General features: G+C 38.6%; 3 protein-coding genes and 1 pseudogene across 3 annotated transcripts; 1 reads left to right on the plus strand and 3 right to left on the minus strand.

Moving 5' to 3' along the window:
• The first annotated feature begins 1,159 nt into the window (after nt 1–1,159).
• LOC150048043 (large ribosomal subunit protein eL27 pseudogene) lies at nt 1,160–1,581 on the plus strand (annotated as a pseudogene).
• A 237-nt stretch (nt 1,582–1,818) lies between these two features.
• LOC150048044 (olfactory receptor 2H2-like) lies at nt 1,819–2,754 on the minus strand. The gene has a single exon (XM_090355260.1). It carries the CDS (start codon nt 2,752–2,754, stop codon nt 1,819–1,821), a length of 936 nt encoding a protein of 311 aa, XP_090211386.1.
• Nucleotides 2,755–8,533: 5,779 nt separating this feature from the next.
• LOC150048045 (olfactory receptor 2H2-like) lies at nt 8,534–9,460 on the minus strand. Its single transcript, XM_090355355.1, has one exon. The coding sequence runs from the start codon at nt 9,458–9,460 to the stop codon at nt 8,534–8,536; it is 927 nt and encodes a 308-aa protein (XP_090211481.1).
• A 7,184-nt stretch (nt 9,461–16,644) lies between these two features.
• LOC150048046 (olfactory receptor 2H2-like) lies at nt 16,645–17,592 on the minus strand. The gene has a single exon (XM_090355261.1). It carries the CDS (start codon nt 17,590–17,592, stop codon nt 16,645–16,647), a length of 948 nt encoding a protein of 315 aa, XP_090211387.1.
• Nucleotides 17,593–18,971: the final 1,379 nt, after the last annotated feature.

An 18,971-nucleotide genomic window follows, 5' to 3' on the forward strand; every position in this document is an offset into this window, starting at 1 on the left:
GTCAGGGAGACTTCATCCAAAAAATTAAATAAATGACACCCCTGGAGTTTGGCCTAGTGTGGAGTGCTTGCCTAGCTTACCACATACATAGAAAAAGCTGGAAGTGGTGCTAAGGCACAAGTGGTAGAGCTCTAGCCTTGAGAAAACACAAGGACAGTGCTTAGGCCCTGAGTTCAAACTCTGTGACAGGCAAAAAAATGTTAAATGAATGACAATAAAATTAAATGAACATCAATTAGAATAAACATTATATCTGATAGATGAAAAATATTTCATTAAAGTAGGAATTTGGAAGCCAGTTTCCTATGGCTCCTGCCTCTAATGCTAGCTAGTTTGGAGACTGAGATCAGGAAATTGAGGTTCAAAATCAGCTGAGAAAGACAAGTTGGTAAGTCTTATTACCAGTTGACTAGCAGAAGACCAGATGGGGACACGTGGCTCAAATAGCAGAGCATCAGGAATAAACAAAAAAGCAAATTTCACGTCTCTGTAGCAGCATAATTGTTTATAAAGAATTTTAGAGTGAAGGAAAATTGGTCTAATTTAATAATAGTGGGCACAGAGTATCAAAAACCAAGGACAGGGCCAGAAGTTCAGCCTAGTTGTAAGAGTCTTTTCTGAGCATGCACAAAGACCCATGTTCAGTTCCTTAGTACCACATACTTAGAAATAGCCAGAAGTGGTGCTGTGGCTCAAGTGGCAGAGAACTATGCCTTAGAAAGCCCAAGAACAGTGCTCAGGCTCTGAGTTCGAGCCCTGGGATTGGGAAAAAACAAAAAGCAAATGACATGTAATCTTATTAGAGAAGCAATCCAGAACAGTGAGTTTGGCTATCCTGGTAGGATTTCACACATCAGTAATATTCTATACTACAAAGGGAGATAGGAGCCATAGAGAACAAGCAGCTGTAAGAGTCAAGTTCAGAAGTACATGAAAGTCTTAAAGTCTGTGTCTAGGAACTTTAGACACTTAGTTGTAGTTTAAAAAAGTAAAATGCAAAAAAAAGATGCATACGGCTTGATGTTTTATTTCACAAATATTTTACTTTGTGTACCCAAGTGAAATGTATAGAATATATTTTTCAAAAAAAAAAGAAATTTGTTATAGTATTGTGCTTCAATAAGAATAACAGGCTGCAGGCCTGCAGGGTGCCGTTGAAATGGGCAAGTTCATGAAACCCGGGAAAGTGGTGCTGGTCTGGCTGGCCTCTGCTCAGGACGCAAAGCCGTCATCGTGAAGAATATTGATGAGGGCACTTCAGATCGCCCCTACAGACATGCTTTGGTGGCTGGAATTGATCGCTATCCCTGAAGTATCCCACAAAGTATTCTGTGAACATCCCTTTGGATAAAATTGTTGTCAGTAAGGATGTCTTCAGAGACTCAACTCTTTTTTTTATTTCCTTTTTTGTTTTTTATTGTAATTAGTAAAAGGGTTACATGATATTTGCCAGATAGAAGATGCATTAATTCACATACATTGATACCCTTTCACATGAGAGACTCAACTCTTAAACGCAAGGTTTGATGGGAGGCCAAGGTCAAGTTTGAGGAGAGATACAAGACCGGCAAGAACAAGTGATTCTTCCAGAAGCTTTGGTTTTAAATGGTTTTTGTTTGTTTGTTTCTATCATTAAAAATGGAGGGAGCGGATAAAAGAACAACAAAAACAGAGGGCCCAACAAATGCCTGGTGACTCAAACTGCTACAACAAAAATGCAATTCTTCCCAACTTCGGTAGGGAAAACTTAGGAAAAGATTCTGGTCTATATTTTTAAGTTCAGCAAGCAGCAAACATACCTCAGCAAGTTCAGGTAATCTAGAAATCCCATCTCTTCTTTGCCAATCTCATTAGTGCCCCTTTTACCTCTTTGTTCCTCAGAGTATAGATGAGGGGATTGAGAGCTGGAGTGACTACAGTGTAGAAAAGGGTGAGAAACTTGCCCCGTTCAGGCACATAGGGGTCTTTGGGTGTAAGGTAGACACCTGTAACAGTGCCGTAGAAGAGGAAGACCACCAGAAGATGAGAAGTGCAGGTGCCCAAGGCTTTCTTCTGTCCAGCTGCTGACTTTATCCTCAGCACTGCCTTGGCAATGGCACCATAGGAGACAAGGATAATAATCAAGGGCACTACTAAAAGAATAAAACTAGCAATAGACAACTGTATTTCATTATAAGTAGTGTCTATACTAGAGAGTTGAATTAAAGCTGGGACTTCACACAATAGGTCATCAACCATTCGATGAGAGCAAAATGGTAGCCGGAGGGTGGCAGGAGCTTGGATCAGAGACTGAACCAAGCCAGTCCCCCAGGCAAGGACAGCCAGCTGCACACAGACTCTGCTGTGCATGATAGTCACATATTGCAGTGGATGACACACTGCTACATAGCGGTCAAAAGCCATGACAACAAGAAGGACACATTCAGTGGCTCCAAGCCACATGAAGACGTAGAGTTGAATGGCACAGCCAGTGTAGCTGATGGTCTTCTCTGGGCCCCAGAAATTCAGCAGCATCTGAGGCACACAGCTGCTGGTGAAGCACAGGTCCAGGAAGGAAAGGTTGGAGAGGAAGAAATACATGGGGATCTGGAGTTTGGGATCCAGCCAGGAAACAAGCATGATGACCATATTTCCTGAAACGGTCAAGCCATAGAAGATCAAAATGACCCAGAAAAGGACCTTCTCCAAATATGGCTTGTCGGAGAAGCCCAGGAGGATGAAATCGCTGTGGCTGTCATTGCAAAGTGTGCTCATAGCTTCTGGGACAATCCCTTACGTGGAGGGTATTTCAATATTTGATGCTTAAAACCCGTAATGATTCTAGTGCAGACATCAAGATGAGCTGTAGGACCTGCTTTCTTCCTCTGGACTCTAACTAGAGTGACACTTTCATCTCCTGAATTTGGAGCAGAATAAAAAAAAATCATAACAGGTTTTAATGTTTTATACCCACAATTCACCCTTCTTTTCTCTTTTACATCTTCTACTATTTTTTATTTGGCCATCAATGTTCATTGTAAATAGTGTCCAAAATACATGGAAGCACTCGCTCATGTAAATCACTTTGTTAAATATGAAACATGTTGCATCTTTGATGGGGCAAATTAAATATTTATCACACTTATTGGATTTTATGTATTAATTTTTGGTGCTCTTCATGCTTAATGCCTTTTAGCCCTGTTTCTTTTATCCTTTTATTTCTGTATATTGGTATATTAATTTATCTAATTGTGTTTCTTCCACATTTCTCTTTGTCATTTTCATCTCTGTTGCCGTCCTGGGTTTTCAAATGAATTCTTTTCACTCTCGGTCTTTTTCCTCTCTTCCATTCCTATATTTCAAATTTTTATTTGATAATGTTATAAACAAATGGGTTACATTTACATAAGTCAGACTAGGAATACCTTTCCTTTGGACAATGTCACCCCTTCCATTCTTCCTTTTAACTTGCTCTGTATGTTCCTGAGGTTCAATAATCACTCAGACATCTGTGTGCTGTCTGGTCTTCAGTAAATACCTTTTTCTGTGTTTTCTTAGAGCTTATACTTCGATACTGATTAATCCTTCCAAGATTTAGTTATGCTTGTTGAAAAGATTGCATGCAAAATTGTATAGAACATGTTATAGGAAACATTAGAACTTTGTGACCTAGGCAAAAATGTTGAGTAGCATTTCTGGGGTTCCACATAGAGGAGAGAGTATTGTCAAATGGAACTGTATCAGCCTAAAAGTTTCTACACAGGAAAGGACATAGCTAAGTAACTTCAGGCTATCTTTGCCCTCTATATGTTTATCAAGGGCCTAATACCCAGAGTATACTAAAAAGCTCCGGAATCTCAACCCTCAAAGTCTCAATAATGCAATGAATAAAAGGGACAGAGAGTGTTTTCAGTATGCAAAATACAGGAATTCGAATTCATTCCTCTGCCTTGGCCGAGATTTTTTTTTTTTACTGAAAATATCAAACACCCTTAGAGGGTTTTTTTGTTCAGCTTACCTCTCTGATTTTTGCAGAGACTACCCAAGGGAGTTCATGAAGAAATCCAGTGCTCTTTGATTCCTTTACTTGATTTTGTGAGCAAGAGTTTGCATTCAAAGCTCTAAGAAGCAGAAGGCCTTGGTACTGAAGTATATTGTCTTTTCAACACACCAGTATTCAAGTTGTGCTAAAATGAATGTCCTGAGACAAACTCAGATCATCTCATCCACACTACCACTGCCTGAATTGACGACTATGTCTTCTCTCTATGTCAAAGTGTTGGGCCTGGTAACATGGGAATCCATTTGGCACATGGACAAGTGTTGCTTGGAATTGTAAGGGATTTAATTACCCTAGGGAGGACACTCAAAATATGGAAGATAAAAGCAAATGGATAAATGTTTTCAGGCACTCCTCACAGTTTCTTTTATATGGGATAGTCCTGTGAGAATTAAATTCCCATGGCATATAGGCAGGCTATTTCTTTTTCTTTTTTTATTGTCAGGGTAATGTATAGAGAGGTCACAGTTACATTTATCAGGTAGTAGGTGCATTACTTCTCACATATTGATAACACTTCTCATGTTTTTTTCCCCATTTCTCTTTCCTCACCCCTTTCTAATCATCTTGTTTTTCTCCCTTCCCTATTTCAAATAATCAAATAAATTTATATACAATATACCAGGTAACAAAGTCAGATACAGTAACAGTATGAAATTAACTATAAGGGCAACAACAGAGAAGAGAAATAGCATAGTATATTAAGAACAATAATCACACAAGATAAAGCTTTTATTTCCATACCCTAGAGATCCTTTCATTTAGTCTCATCTTATATGACCTTATGTATCTAAGTTTTAAGCTATTGTAATCCTCTGCTAGGAGAGTCCTACATGTGTGGCAGTTATTACAGATGAGGGAAACCATTGAGGTAGGCATGCTATTTCATGCCTATAATCTTATCTTCTTTATCTTGACTTACTTTTCCTCCATACCTTTCTAGTGAAAACTGTCCAAATTAGTGAATTTCTTCTCCAGTTTAGGGAACATAAACTCAAGAGCTAAAAAAACCCCAACACTTATAGAACAAATACATCAGCTAATAAATGTTAAATATTATTATCACAAAATTCACAAAGAACATATAAAGTTAGCCAATAAATATATAAAGAAATGTTCAAAAGCCTTAGCCGTAAAGGAAATGAAAGGCCAACCATCACTGAAATTCCATCTTTTTCCAGCCAGAGTGACTTCTATTCAGAAACAATGTCTGCCGAGAGCATGATAAAAGGTATGTTTATGGGGATGTAAATGAGTGTAGCCAGTTTGGAAATTAAAATGGAGGCTCCTGAAAATTAAAACTTAGAGCCACTATAGGATCTACTTCTAGGCATATATCTGAAGGGCTGTATTTCAACATACAATAGAGACACCTACATAGCCACATTTTATTATAGCTCTTTCCCCAATAGTCAAATGATGTGGTTAGTTTTCCATCCCTACCAGTAATGAAAAGATTTCCATTTCTGTAGAAAACTTTGACATAGATACTGCAGAAATAGAAACACATGATCCACATTTCAGCAAACTGTGGGTCTTTCTCAAGGAGAAAATTTTAAATGCCTTAAATCAAAAGAAAATAGAAGCACAATCTACCAAAACCTGTAGGACATGATGATGGTGTACAAAGAGGGAAATTGCCAGAAATTAATAATACTGTCTTTTCTCCTCTTCTTCCTCCTCTTCCTCCTCCTCCTCCTTCTTCTCCTCCTTCTTTCCTTCTCCTTCTCCTCCTTCTCCTTCTCCTCCTTCTCCTTCTCCTCCTTCTCCTTCTCCTCCTCCTTCTCCTTCTCCTTCTCCTCCTCCTTCTCCTCCTCCTCCTCCTCCTCCTCCTCCTCCTCCTCCTCCTCCTTCTTCTTCTTCTTCTTCCTCGTCCTCCTCCTCCTCTTCCTCCTCCTCCTCCTCTTGGTCTTCTTCTTCTCTTCTTCTTCTTCTTCTTCTTCTTCTTCTTCTTCTTCTTCTTCTTCTTCTTCTTCTTCTTCTCCTCCTTCTTCTTCTTCTTCCTCGTCCTCCTCCTCCTCTTCCTCCTCCTCCTCCTCTTGGTCTTCTTCTTCTCTTCTTCTTCTTCTTCTTCTTCTTCTTCTTCTTCTTCTTCTTCTTCTTCTTCTCCTCCTCCTCCTCCTCCTCCTCCTCCTCCTCCTCCTCCTCCTCCTCCTTCTTCTTCTTCTTCTTCTTCTTCTTCTTCTTCCTCTTCTTCCTTATTGCCCTGGGTCTTGAACTATGGGCCTGCACTCTGTCCCTGAGCCTCTCCGTGCTTCAGGCTAGCTCTCTCCCACTTGGGCCATGGCATCATTTCTGACTTTTTCTGAGTGATTTATTGGAGATAAGAATCTCACCGACATTATTTTCTTAGCTGGATTCGAACCACCATGCATATATCTCAATCTCCTGAGTAGCTAGGATTATAGGCATGAGCCACTAGACCTGAAACTCAGTCTTTATTATTTTCTTTAACACAATGAATCCTTAATGTAGTAATCGAATTTATAGGCTAGAAGGCAGGCCATATATATGACCTGTTGCACGGACAGATTTGTGAGAGAGAGGATACATGAAGAAATACCTCAGAATTTAAGCTTACCATCTCTAGAAATCAGGGTTCAGATCTGGGCCCTTCTTATGAAAGTCACTAAGTAGATAAGCCAGCTCAGGAACATTTTTTATTACATATTTAATATGAAGTTGGAAGCACATTTAAACTAGAAAACAGGCAGGAGCATGGTTTGATCCTAGTTCTAGATGACAAGAACTAATATATGAAAGGCATGTACTGAGGATTGGGTAAAGCAAATTAGAAGGTCAATCAGGGATCCAAAACATAAATCATGATTTTAGTTAATAAAGGAAAGTAAAAGTCAAGCAAGACTTCAAAACAGTAAGTACCCTCTTTTTCTTGTGTTATAATCAAAAGTCAAAATCCAGGACACATGGTGCTTGTCTAATCCCCACCACTCAGGAAGTAGAAACCTGAAGAATCATGTTTGAAGGTAGCTTGGCCAAAAATCTTAGTGAGACCTCATCACAGCAAAGAGTCAGGTGTGGTGATATCTATTTGTGTCCTAACTGTGTGGGGGAAGCAGAAGTAGAAGGATAAGACTTAAGGCTGGTCTAGGCTAAAAGGCCAACTCTCTTACTAAAACAACTAAAACAAAACAGAATGGGAACATGGCTCAAGTGGCATGTTGGCTTAGCAAAGGTGAGGTTCTGAGTACAAACCCTAGTCCTGCCTACCTCCCCCATCAAAAACATCACATGATATAGTAATGAGTCTTGTGCAAGAACTGAAGAACCATTCTTTCTACTAGGATAATAAATACAAATTATTTTGATGAATATCTGTCTCTGCCATTAGACAATCATCTCTCTGACACGGATGATTTTTGTATCCTTGATCTGCCATCCTACCATTAGCACCTAGTCTATAACAGGTTGACAAGAAATAAGCTGGTGTCTACACATTAAAAGAATAAGAATAGAATCTGTTAAAAGACAAACATTTTATTACATTAAGAATTCAAGGGTCTGTTAGTTTGGCCTACTGGTAGTGTGTTTGCCCAGCATTCATGAGAACCCAGGTTTCATGGTACTGCAGGATTATTGTGGCTCAAGTGGTAGAGGCCTAGCCTTTAGCAAGGCAAAGGCCAGTGCTTAGGCCCACAGTTCAATCCCTGGAAATGACCAAAAAAAAAAAGAACTTAGAAGGGAGAAAAAAAGAACTTGAACCCTATAACTGAAAAGCAAATATGTCAAGCATAATACTGAGACCCATGGGCACAGTATCATGTTGGTGTAGTTACACTGGATAGTGCTAACAACCCATATTCATCAGTGGTCAAACTGAGGCAAGGAGAGAAGAAACACAAATCACTGAATCATTAGATTTAAGTTGAGAAGTCCAAGTGAGTTTGTTTAATACCTCTGTGGCCAAACTAGGAATTTTGTAGGCTTCTAGACTTTTGAATGAATGAACCACTACAACTTTAAAAGCAAATTAATGAAAAAAAGGAAAGGCAAAATATGATGCTTAAGACTTGATATTTTATTTTGCAACTATGTGGGTTTTTTTTTCACTTACTGCAAGATAATACCACAATAGAAAAATTCCTATAACATGCTATGCTTAAAAATCATCATGAAGAAATTAGACCCAATCCATGATTGAAAGCAAAATTATAATTATACTTACCTCTTTCCTAGTTAGGTATAGCATAACCCCCATGTTTTAAAATTTTATAGTTCTTGATTTATTTTTTATTTTTTCCCAGTCTTGAACTCAGTGCCTGAGAATTGTCCTTGGACTTTGTCAAAGCTAGACCTCAACCACTTGAGCCACAGCACCACTTCTAGCTTTTTTTATGTATGTGGTCCCAAGGAATTAAACTGGGTGTTTGTGCATGCTAGGCTACCACTGGGCCATCTCCCAGGACAAGCTCGTTATTTTTAAGCTCAACAACAGGCAAACATACAGGAATCTTTATCTGAATTTGGGGAATCTCAGGTCTTCCTCCCTAATCTCATTAGTGCCCCTTTTACCTCCTTGTTCCTCAGAGTATAGATGAGGGGGTTAAGAGTTGGCGTCACTACAGTGTAGAACAGGGTGAGAAACTTGCCCCTTTCATGAGCATATGGATTTTTGGGTTGAAGATAGACCCCTGTGACTGTGCCATAGAAGAGGGAGACCACTAGAAGGTGAGAAGTGCAGGTGCTCAAGGCTTTCTTCTGTCCAGCTGCTGAAGTTATCCTCATCACCGTCATTGCAATAGCAGCATAAGAGGAAAGGATAAGGATCAAGGGCACCACGAGGAGAATAATACTGGTTATGGACATCAGGACTTCATTGTAAGTAGTGTCTGCACTGGAGAGCTGAATCAGGGCTGGGACTTCACACACGATATCATTTATCATTCGATGGGAGCAGAAGGGTAGTTGGAGGGTGGCAGAGGACTGGATCAGAGACTGAACCAAGCCAGTCCCCCAGGCAAGGACAGCCAGCTGCACACAGACTCTGCTGTGCATGATAGTCACATATTGCAGTGGATGACACACTGCTACATAGCGGTCAAAAGCCATGACAACAAGAAGGACACATTCAGTGGCTCCAAGCCACAGGAAAATGTAGAGTTGAATGGCACAGCCAGTGTAGCTGATGGTCTTCTCTGGGCCCCAGAAATTCAGCAGCATCTGAGGCACACAGCTGCTGGTGAAGCACAGGTCCAGGAAGGAAAGGTTGGAGAGGAAGAAATACATGGGGATCTGGAGTTTGGGATCCAGCCAGGAAACAAGCATGATGACCATATTTCCTGAAACGGTCAAGCCATAGAAGATCAAAATGACCCAGAAAAGGACCTTCTCCAAATATGGCTTGTCGGAGAAGCCCAGGAAGATGAAATCGCTGTGGCTGTCATTGCAGAGTATGGTCATCTCTTCTGGGAAGAATTGCTTCTTTCAGAGATGGCTCAAAAGTCTGATGCTCAAAAGCCTGTGATACTTACACTTCAGTCATGGGAAAAGAAATATGACTTGTTTTGTTTGTTGTTCTACTAATGGATAAGATCTTCAGCTCCTGTATTTTGGGTAAGCATTTAGTGAAGTGCTTTTGTGTTCAATAGCCACCACTATGGATGTCTTCCATTTTATATCTTCTTCAGCTTTGTGCCTCATCATAGATATTCATGTAAACTTTGTCCAAAATATATTTTAGTACTTGCTAGCATCAATGGCTTTGCTGAATTTGGGATAGGTTGCATCTTTGCTGTTAAAGATTGAATATTTTCACATTTATTGAATAGTTTATACATTTATATGGTATTTTCCCCTATTTGTTATCTTTCATCTCTGTTCCACCATTCTACTTTTGTATAGCTGATTCTCAATTTATCTCCCATGTTTCTCTCTTCTCTCCATCTCTCTTGTCCTACTGTGCTCTCCACTTTTTCCCTTCACTTTTTCGTTTCCTTCATTTAGCTTTTCATGTAATCTGTGAATCTCTGAGTTTATATAATCCCTTAGACATTTTCATGCTCTCACCTCATGAAGTTTCTAATCTTGTCCTCGATTTGTCTATCCATTTTGATATGTATATATCCTGATATATTTATTATTACTGGAAAGAACAGATGTGAAAAAAACAAGGAAAGTACTAAAAAAGGCTATATGGTATTATTTGACTCTTCAACATAAGTTAGCTATAATAAAAATGTTGATAAGATTGCAAGGATCGTTCCAAATAGAAAGCATCAAAATTTACAACCATTGTTTTTCAGCAAGTATGAATGAAGGCAATATTTATGAGGGTGTCATATCTCTAGATTATCTTCATGAAAAAGAACTTGAAAAAACTTCATTTATACAATTTCCTGCCATTCATAGATTATGGATATTTGTATTATAGCGCACATATATCAATGTGGAATATCATTTTCATGAAATAAACTGTATGATTTGATCATCCCTTCTAATATTTCACATTCTTCACTTTTAAGGAATCTGAATTCCTGTTTAACGATTCCCAAATTTCATATATGAGTATGGTTCTCAGAGGGGTGATGATATAGAATGATAGAAAAAGTGTATGGGATAAGACAAAAAACCATGGAATTAAAATGAAAAATTTAAATCTTTGAAAATAATGTTATGTTAAATGGTCAATGCTATGATTCTAAGTAGCACTATGAGATATTATAAGGTATTATTAATCTATCACAGTCATATTAATGGCATGATATATAAATATACACGTACTACAAGGAGATTTTTTTTTAAATTTCATAATCATCAGTATCACTAATATACGGGCTATCTCTAATAATACTTTTTTCAGGTCATTTAAAGACATAAGTCCTTGTAGTTCAAATTTCACCATGTTATTTTTACCTGCTTAAAATTTTCCTTAATGTTCTATGCATTGTGGGGAATCTATTGTCTTGATGACTCTGGTCTCCTTTTTAATTTGTAAATTTGATTTTTGAATTGCTAGGCTTTGGTAGTGAATGTGAATTTGCTATTATAATAGAGGTTTATTTTGAATCTGTAAGGGATTTTACACTTTCCCATATCCAAAATGCATGATCTCTAATTCCATCCTTTCTTACCAACTTTCATTGCAACCACCTTCTGGTTCATTTTTGTCTGCTCAGATTGTTCCTCCCATTCCAGTTTTCTCTCTTTATGTAGTTATAAAAAGGAGTTGCCATTTAACAGTTTATAAACATAACATATCTTGATCAATATTACCTCCAGTTTTCTTTTAACAATCATTTACAAATATTTTGATGATCAAATACATTTACATTCACCTCCAATTCTTCTCTCCCCGCCCCCCTGTTTTCCTAATCACGAAGGAAATGCATTTTTCCTATAGTGAACTACTTACAAAAGCATTTTGGCTAGGGGCAAAGTTCGGGCCTACCTCATTTCCAGTATGAAAAAACTGCAAGAAATTGCATCTCTGTATTGTATCTCTGTAATGTATTTTTTGCTAAAAATACATAACACCCTTTGGTTTTTTTTTTTTTTTTTGTGGATCACAGGGCTTGAACTCTGGGCCTGAACACTGACCCTGAGCTCTTCAGCTCAAGGCTACCCCCCACCCCTTGAGCCACAGCCCCATTCCTGTTTTCTAGTAGTTAATTTTAGATAAGAGCCTACCATTCTTTAGTGCCTGGGCTGGCTTTGAACAGTGATCTTCCGATCTCAGCCTCCTGAGTAGCTAGAATTACAGGTGTCCCTTTGATTTTTTTTTAACTTACCTTTCTACTTTTCCAAAGATTAACCAGAGAAGTTCAAGAAGAAATCTAATGTTCCCTTTCCCAGACCTGCGAATGTGTACCAGAGTTTGCATTTCATCCTCTAGGAAGCAGAAGGCTCTGGTGCTCACGCTACTCATCTCCTCAGTGCAGCTTGCATTTCAGTGCAGCTGTGATGAGTGACCTGATATGAACTCAGATTCATCTCATCCACACTAACAATGATACACCTGAACTGCTGTATATTTCTTCCTTCTGGGCCACAAGGTCTTGTTGGATACTGTGGGAGTCCATTTGGCATAATGACAAATGCTGCCCCAAACTTCAAAGTATTTAATTACCCTAGGGAAACTCTCAGACAACTGAAAGTAGAAATAAGTACATAGAGGTTTCTGCCACTCGTCACAATTTCCTTTTTTGGGACAGTCCTGAGAGAACAAAATTCCCATTGCACTCAGCCTGGCTCTTTTACACCTATCTTCCTTTCTTTCTTACCTGTGCTACTCTTTCCTTGGCATTATCTATTTTTGTTTGTAATCACTTCCAAAATTAGTAATTTGCACCTAATTTCCTATCCAGTTTATGGAATGTAGGCTACAATACCTGGTTCTGGAAGTAGACTAGAAAGGAAACCCTTGGAAGAATGCTCAGGAAATGAGTTGTTCACAGGTTAGAAAGTACCAGACCTTCCATTGTTGAGAAAGCATAAAAGGGAAGAGGTTCTTTTCTAGGAGACACGGTGTCCTATGGACAGAACTTATCCTGTAGTCCATTCCTGGTTCCTTTCATTGTTTCTTATACTTAACTGAGACCTTGGGAATGGAAAGGCCTTTTTTGTCTCAGGTATCATCAGTCTTGTCTCAGGTATCAGTCTTCTTATGAAGGTGAAAGGACATGCAAAGAGCCTAGACAGAGACACTCTTGTGTCATATATGGATGAAAAAAGGGTACACTGAATCTGCTCCAATTCCAAAAGAAAACACAGAGAATAATGAATTTTATCACCACAGTATTTAAGGTATTTTTTTTTGCCAGTCCCAGGCTTGAGCTCAGGGCCTGAGCACTGTCCTTGGGCTTTCTCAAGGCTAGAGCTCTACTACCTGAGCCTCAGCACCACTTCCGGCTTTTCTCTATGCATGTGGTACCAAGGAATCGAACCTGGGTCTTCGTGCATGCTAGGCAAGCACTTTACCACGAGGCCAAACTCCTGGTCCAGTATTTAGGTTTTTGAAAATAGATTTTGTATGCCTCACAAAAATATGACATGAAATATTAGTAATTTTATAGCCCAAATGTATTAAAACTGCCCCCAAAAGCAGTGTTTCTCAGATGTTGTACATGTTTAATCTCTTTTATGAAACTTCTGGCTTTTCCATAGCCATTTGATTTTGCAATTATTCATCACCTCCCTTTCCCAGAAATTTACTTCTTTTCCCCAAAGGTAAAATAAGAATACGTATGGAGAGGATTGGGCTCTGGCATGAGAGAGGTCCTGGATTCAAGTCCAGGTAAATGAACACTTGAAATATATGTAATATTAAATTATATATAATACGGAAGGAGAAAGAACAACAATGTAGCTTTAGAAAGGAGCATCTCTGCCTAGCGCTGATTCAATTTGAAGTTTCTTTACATTTTTTTCTAGCTGTAACTCCTGGTGCTAATTATTATGTTCTTGTTTTCTTCTTAGACTTCTAGCTCATCTCGTCAATATTTTTTTCAAGGAGTCATGTTTTCATAACTAGATGCAGTTCCTCACATGGACTGCTCCTCTAATGTAGTGTGGTTTTTGTCTGGAACCAGTTCTGATCATAACATATCAGCACTTTCTTGGCACTGTGCACAATGACAGTTTTTATCATTAGATTATTGATAGGAGATCTCTTTTTTTTCTCAAAATTGGGCCACAAAGCATATCAGCATAAGTTAATTTTGCAGATGGATATGAGACAAAACTACAAACCAAAGAAACTGTAGAAGTTACATAACTACTTGGAGATTTGATACCACATTTTTCAAGAAGCTCAATGAGGAATTCATAAGAGAAACTGAAAAAAAATTCTTTGAATCAAATGAAAGTAAATGCATGACAGTCTAAAAACTTCAGGGTATGGTAAAAGCAGAGCTATGAGGGAATTTGATTATAATGAGTGTCAATTTTTTTATTTACAATGAATCCTCAGTGTTGTAGATGGGCTTGAAATGATGGAAACAGAGCATAATCTTTTTGAAAATGCTGCTGTTGAAAGTATAAGCTTACTGCTCCATAGAAAAATCAGATTTCAGCGCTGGATTCTTCCAGTGGTATCAATCACTAAATAGATCAGCTAGTCTCTTGGCTAGTTGATGCACCAAATTATTTAACCCTGGAGTATGGAAGCATTTGTTCATAAAATATTGACACCTTCTATTAATATACGTTTACCTTTTCTTGCCTGTAGTGTTCTAGTTGATGACTATGCCTATTCTCTGGACATTTAATGTTGGTTATAACTGCTTAAACCAGGGATAGGTGTCATTTGGTGGAAGTGTGACTGCAGATGTATTGCCATACATCAAAATTGAAGTTTCACAGGAAGCAGAGTCAGGGTTGGAGACAAGCATTTAGGTTTATTGGACCAGTATCATAAAAAGAAAATGGGATTAAAGATAACATAAAGTCAAGTTAGATTTCTAGCTTTACAAAATTCCACTATGTCCTACAGAGATTCATCAGTATGGAATGAAGGATTAAGAGACATCTTGAGTTGGGGAAATAGGTCGACTTTCAAAACTCCCTTAGGATTAAATTTAGATTTCCTAGGGGGAAAATAAAAACCAAACTTTGTGTTTAAACAAAGGAGCTCCACTAAAATGAAATCACCCCAAAAGAAGGTATCAGATAAGTGACATATCTCAATATCACATATAGCCCTTGAGGCAATAATGCCTTCATTCTGAAACTGGGATCTGAGTAGAGCATTGTATCTATTAACGCTGCCTCCTATTAGCCACTGCCAATTTCTGACTTCTGTAATCCCAGCTACTCAGGAGGCTGAGATTTGAGGATTTCAGTTTGAAGCCAGCTAGGGCAGGAAATTCCATGAGATTCTTATTTCCAATTAACCACCAAAAACCAAAAATGGAGTTGTGGCTCAATTGGTAGAGTGTTTGCCTTGAGCTCAAAAGCTCAGGGACAGCACAGTTAATTCCTTAGGACTGATACAAGCATGAAAGGAAGACAGGAAGGCAGGAAGGCAGGAAGGCAGGTAGGCAGGTAGGAAGGAAGGAAAGAAGGAAGGAAGGGAGGGAGGAAGGGAGGGAGGGAGGGAGGGAGGGAAGGAAGGAAGGCCATATACTAAGCAACATTTTATTAAATTAGGAACTTTGAGTGAGTGAGAAAATAGAACTCTAATAATTGAGAACCCAAGATAATATTAGGGCAGATGGGCACAGAACAGTTAGCAAGGTTTGCTTTTTTTCTGGGTAGTGGTAGCAACTCACACCTCATCAATGGTCAAACAGACAGGAAGACAGAAGGAACAGCCATAAGACTTAAGTCGACATATGCATGTATGGGCTGGGAGCATGGCCTACTGGTAGAGTTCTTGCCTAGCATGCACAAAGGCTCGGCTTTGATTCCTTGGTACCACATACAATAGAAAAAGCTGGACATGCTGCTGTCACTCAAGTGGTAGAGCTGTAGCCTTGAGAAAGCCCAAGGACAGTGCTCAGACCCTGAGTTCAAGCCTCAGGACTGGCAAAAAAAAAAAAAAAAAGAATCCAAAAAAAAAAGATGTGCATGTAAGTTTGTTCAAACACAGCTGTCTCCAAACTGAAAAAAATGTGTAGGTTCTCAGTTCTTGAATAAAAGAACTACTTCAACTTATAGAAAAGTAGAATGAAAAAAAAGTGTAGTAAATGGAAAAGCATAGTTTACAGCACTATTCACCATAGCAAAGATAATGGAACCAACCTAGATGTCCCTCAGTTGATGAGTGGATCAACAAGTTGTGGTATTTGTACACAATGGAATTCTATGCTGCTGTCAGAAAGAATGACATCGCCCCATTTGTTAGGAAATGGAAAGACTTAGAAAAAATCATATTAAGTGAAGTAAGCCAGACTCAAAGGAAGTTAGGCTCAATGGTTTCCCTCATTCGTCATAATCAGTAGAAACCTTGGGCTCTACTAGCAGAGATTTGCAATAGAGCAAAATCTTGATACATAAGGACATATAATGTGAAGCTAATTGAAAAGACCTCCAGGATATTGAAACAAAAGCCATATAATGAGTGATTGTTGTCCTTAATGTACTATGTTGTCTCTCATCTCCTTTGCTGTCCCTTGTTTATCTCATATTGGTATAGTATCTCACTTTGTTATCTGATATATTGAATTTATTTGTATTTGGATATTTGAAATTTGATAGGGAAGGGGGGAAAACCAAGACGGGTGGGGGGGATGGGGGGGAGGGAAACGGGTACCAAGACATGTGAAAGGGTATCAATGTATGTGAATTAATGCACCTTCTATCTGGCAAATATCATGTAACCCTTTTACTAATTACAATAAAAAAAATAAAGCAAAAAATGGAAAAGCATAGTTTACATTATATTTTATTTGCAAGTTTTGTGTTTCATTCCTCCCAAATGAAGACAAGGATTATAAAATACATTGATTTCTATATCACATTGTGTTTAAAGAACATAATGAAGAATTTGTTCTTCATCAATGATTAAAACAAATGAAATTAGTTAATTATTTCCTCCAGGAAATGCATCACTTTCCTAACTAACCTAACTTCAAGATTTCCATGATAAGATTATTCTCTATTTCTCTATTCTCTTTACATTTAGCAATCGGCATAGATTATCCTGACTAGATATTAGTTTGGAAATTCCAGGTTTTCTTCCCTAATCTCATTAGTGCCCCCTTTACCTCCTTGTTCCTTAGAGTGTAGATGAGGGGGTTAAGAGTTGGGGTCACTACAGTGTAGAACAGGGTGAGAAACTTGCCACGCTCGTGAGCGTAGTGATTTTTGGGTTGCAGGTAGACACTAGTGACGGTACCATAGAAGAGGGAGACCACTAGAAGGTGAGAAGTGCAGGTGCCCAAGGCTTTCTTCCGTCCAGCTGCTGACTTTATCCTCAGCACTGCCTTGGCAATGGCACCATAGGAGACAAGGATAAGGATCAAGGGCATCACAAGGAGAATAATACTAGCTACCGACATTAGGACTTCATTGTAGGTAGTGTCTGCACTGGAGATCTGAATCAGGGTTGGGATTTCACAAAAAAGGCCATCTAGCATCCGGCTAGAGCAAAACGGTAACTGGAAGGTGGCATGGGACTGAATCAGAGAGTGAACCAAGCCAGTTCCCCAGGCAAGGACAGCCAGCTGCACACAGACTCTACTGTGCATGATAGCCACATATTGCAGTGGGTGACACACTGCTACATAGCGGTCAAAAGCCATGACAACAAGAAGGACACATTCAGTGGCTCCAATCCACAGGAAGATGTAAAGTTGAATGGCACAGCCAGTGTAGCTGATGGTCTTCTCTGGGCCCCAGAAATTCAGCAGCATCTGAGGCACACAGCTGCTGGTGAAGCACAGGTCCAGGAAGGAAAGGTTGGAGAGGAAGAAATACATGGGGATCTGGAGTTTGGGATCCAGCCAGGAAACAAGCATGATGACCATATTTCCTGAAATGGTCAAGCCATAGAAGATCAAAATGACCCAGAAAAGGACCTTCTCTAAATATGGCTTGTCGGAGAAGCCCAGGAGGATGAAATCGCTGTGGCTGTCATTGCAAAGTGTGCTCATAGCTTCTGGAACCATTGCTCTTTGGAACATAGATTTGAACTGGCTGCTCCCAGGCTTCTAATACTTCAAGTACTGATACAGGAAGAAAGGTAGTATGACTAGTTGATTCCTTTCTACTTAAAAGTAAGACTTTCAGATCCTATATTTGGGGGAAAATACCTTTAGTTATGTGTTTAAACTTTCATAGTCACCATTCTCTCCGTCTCTCTCCCCCTCCCTCTCCCTTGCTTTCTCTCTTTTAGATCATCTTCAATTTTGTCGCTGATCATTTCTGTCCATTTTAAGTATTGCATATAGTCTTAATTTGTTCAGCATGACAAAAATGTTGTATTTGTGATTTTAAAGATTGGCTATTTACCATGTCTTGAACTACTTTATACACACAATGCTGTTCAAGTTTTCATATCTCTGTTTCTGTCTTGTCTCTTTGTCATTTTCAGTGTATCTGTCTTGTTCCTGTGTGTCCCCCTATCTCTTCCTCTCTCTTGTCATATTACGTGCTTCATGTCCTTGTAACCATTCCTTTTTTCTTCTCCATTCTGTTTCTCCTTTTCACTTTTCAATTATTATCCTATCAAATAAATGACCATCATTTTGAGGAAAAACCTATGAATTCGCTTAGTATTCACAATTTATTAAGTTATCCTAATTTTGCTTTAATCACATATAAGAAACAGATTCAGGACATTATCACAATCAATGTTTACTCTAAGTAATCCAAATCCACAGTAATTACAAGAGTATTTAGATGTAGATATTATTCATAATTCAAATTTCAACATTTTTTACTTTATGTAACTTGTCTTTCCCATTGTACACATTTTAGAAAACCAACATGTTGTCTCTATGTCTCCATTTCCTTTCTGTGTCATTGTTCCTTTACTCCCTGGAGAATTTTTATTTGAATTTAGCGATGAAATCTTAGTACCTTGGCTGTGAATTTGAGTTTGATATTGTAGAGGAATAGTTGGGTGGTTGAGTAAATGTCAGTATTAATAAACTTTTATCATGTTCCAAAGCTTGTGCCTCCAGCGTCATCCTTTGATGTATCGAATTCTTAGCAACTCACATTTGGTTTATATTCTTTGTTGAGACTGCTCTTTTCTAGGCTTTCATCTTTCAATAGCAGTGTAGACACAATCTGATGCTATATTTCTACAACCAAAACATCTATTTTATTTTTCCCAGCTTCTCCTTAATTGTTAATCATGACAGAAAGTGAATTTTTCCCCTAATCCAAAAAGGTGTGTGTTAGGTAGGGCAGAGTCTTAACCCAGCTCGTTTTTACTTTACAAATATATCATTACCTGTTTCTGCTGAGATAGTTCTCCCCGAAGATATCCAATGTCCCTTTGAGTTTTATCAGCTTACCTCTTCTA

This window comes from Megascapheus bottae, chromosome 22 (assembly GCF_031878675.1).
Source record: "Megascapheus bottae isolate mThoBot1 chromosome 22, mThoBot2.hap1, whole genome shotgun sequence".
In the NCBI taxonomy this organism is placed as follows: Eukaryota; Metazoa; Chordata; class Mammalia; order Rodentia; family Geomyidae; genus Megascapheus; species Megascapheus bottae.

Excerpts from the sequence above, each read along its gene's own strand:
- LOC150048044 (XM_090355260.1), bottom strand. The coding sequence starts at position 2,754 with ATGAGCACACTTTGCAATGACAGCCACAGCGATTTCATCCTCCTGGGC.
- LOC150048046 (XM_090355261.1), bottom strand. The coding sequence starts at position 17,592 with ATGAGCACACTTTGCAATGACAGCCACAGCGATTTCATCCTCCTGGGC.
- LOC150048045 (XM_090355355.1), bottom strand. The coding sequence starts at position 9,460 with ATGACCATACTCTGCAATGACAGCCACAGCGATTTCATCTTCCTGGGC.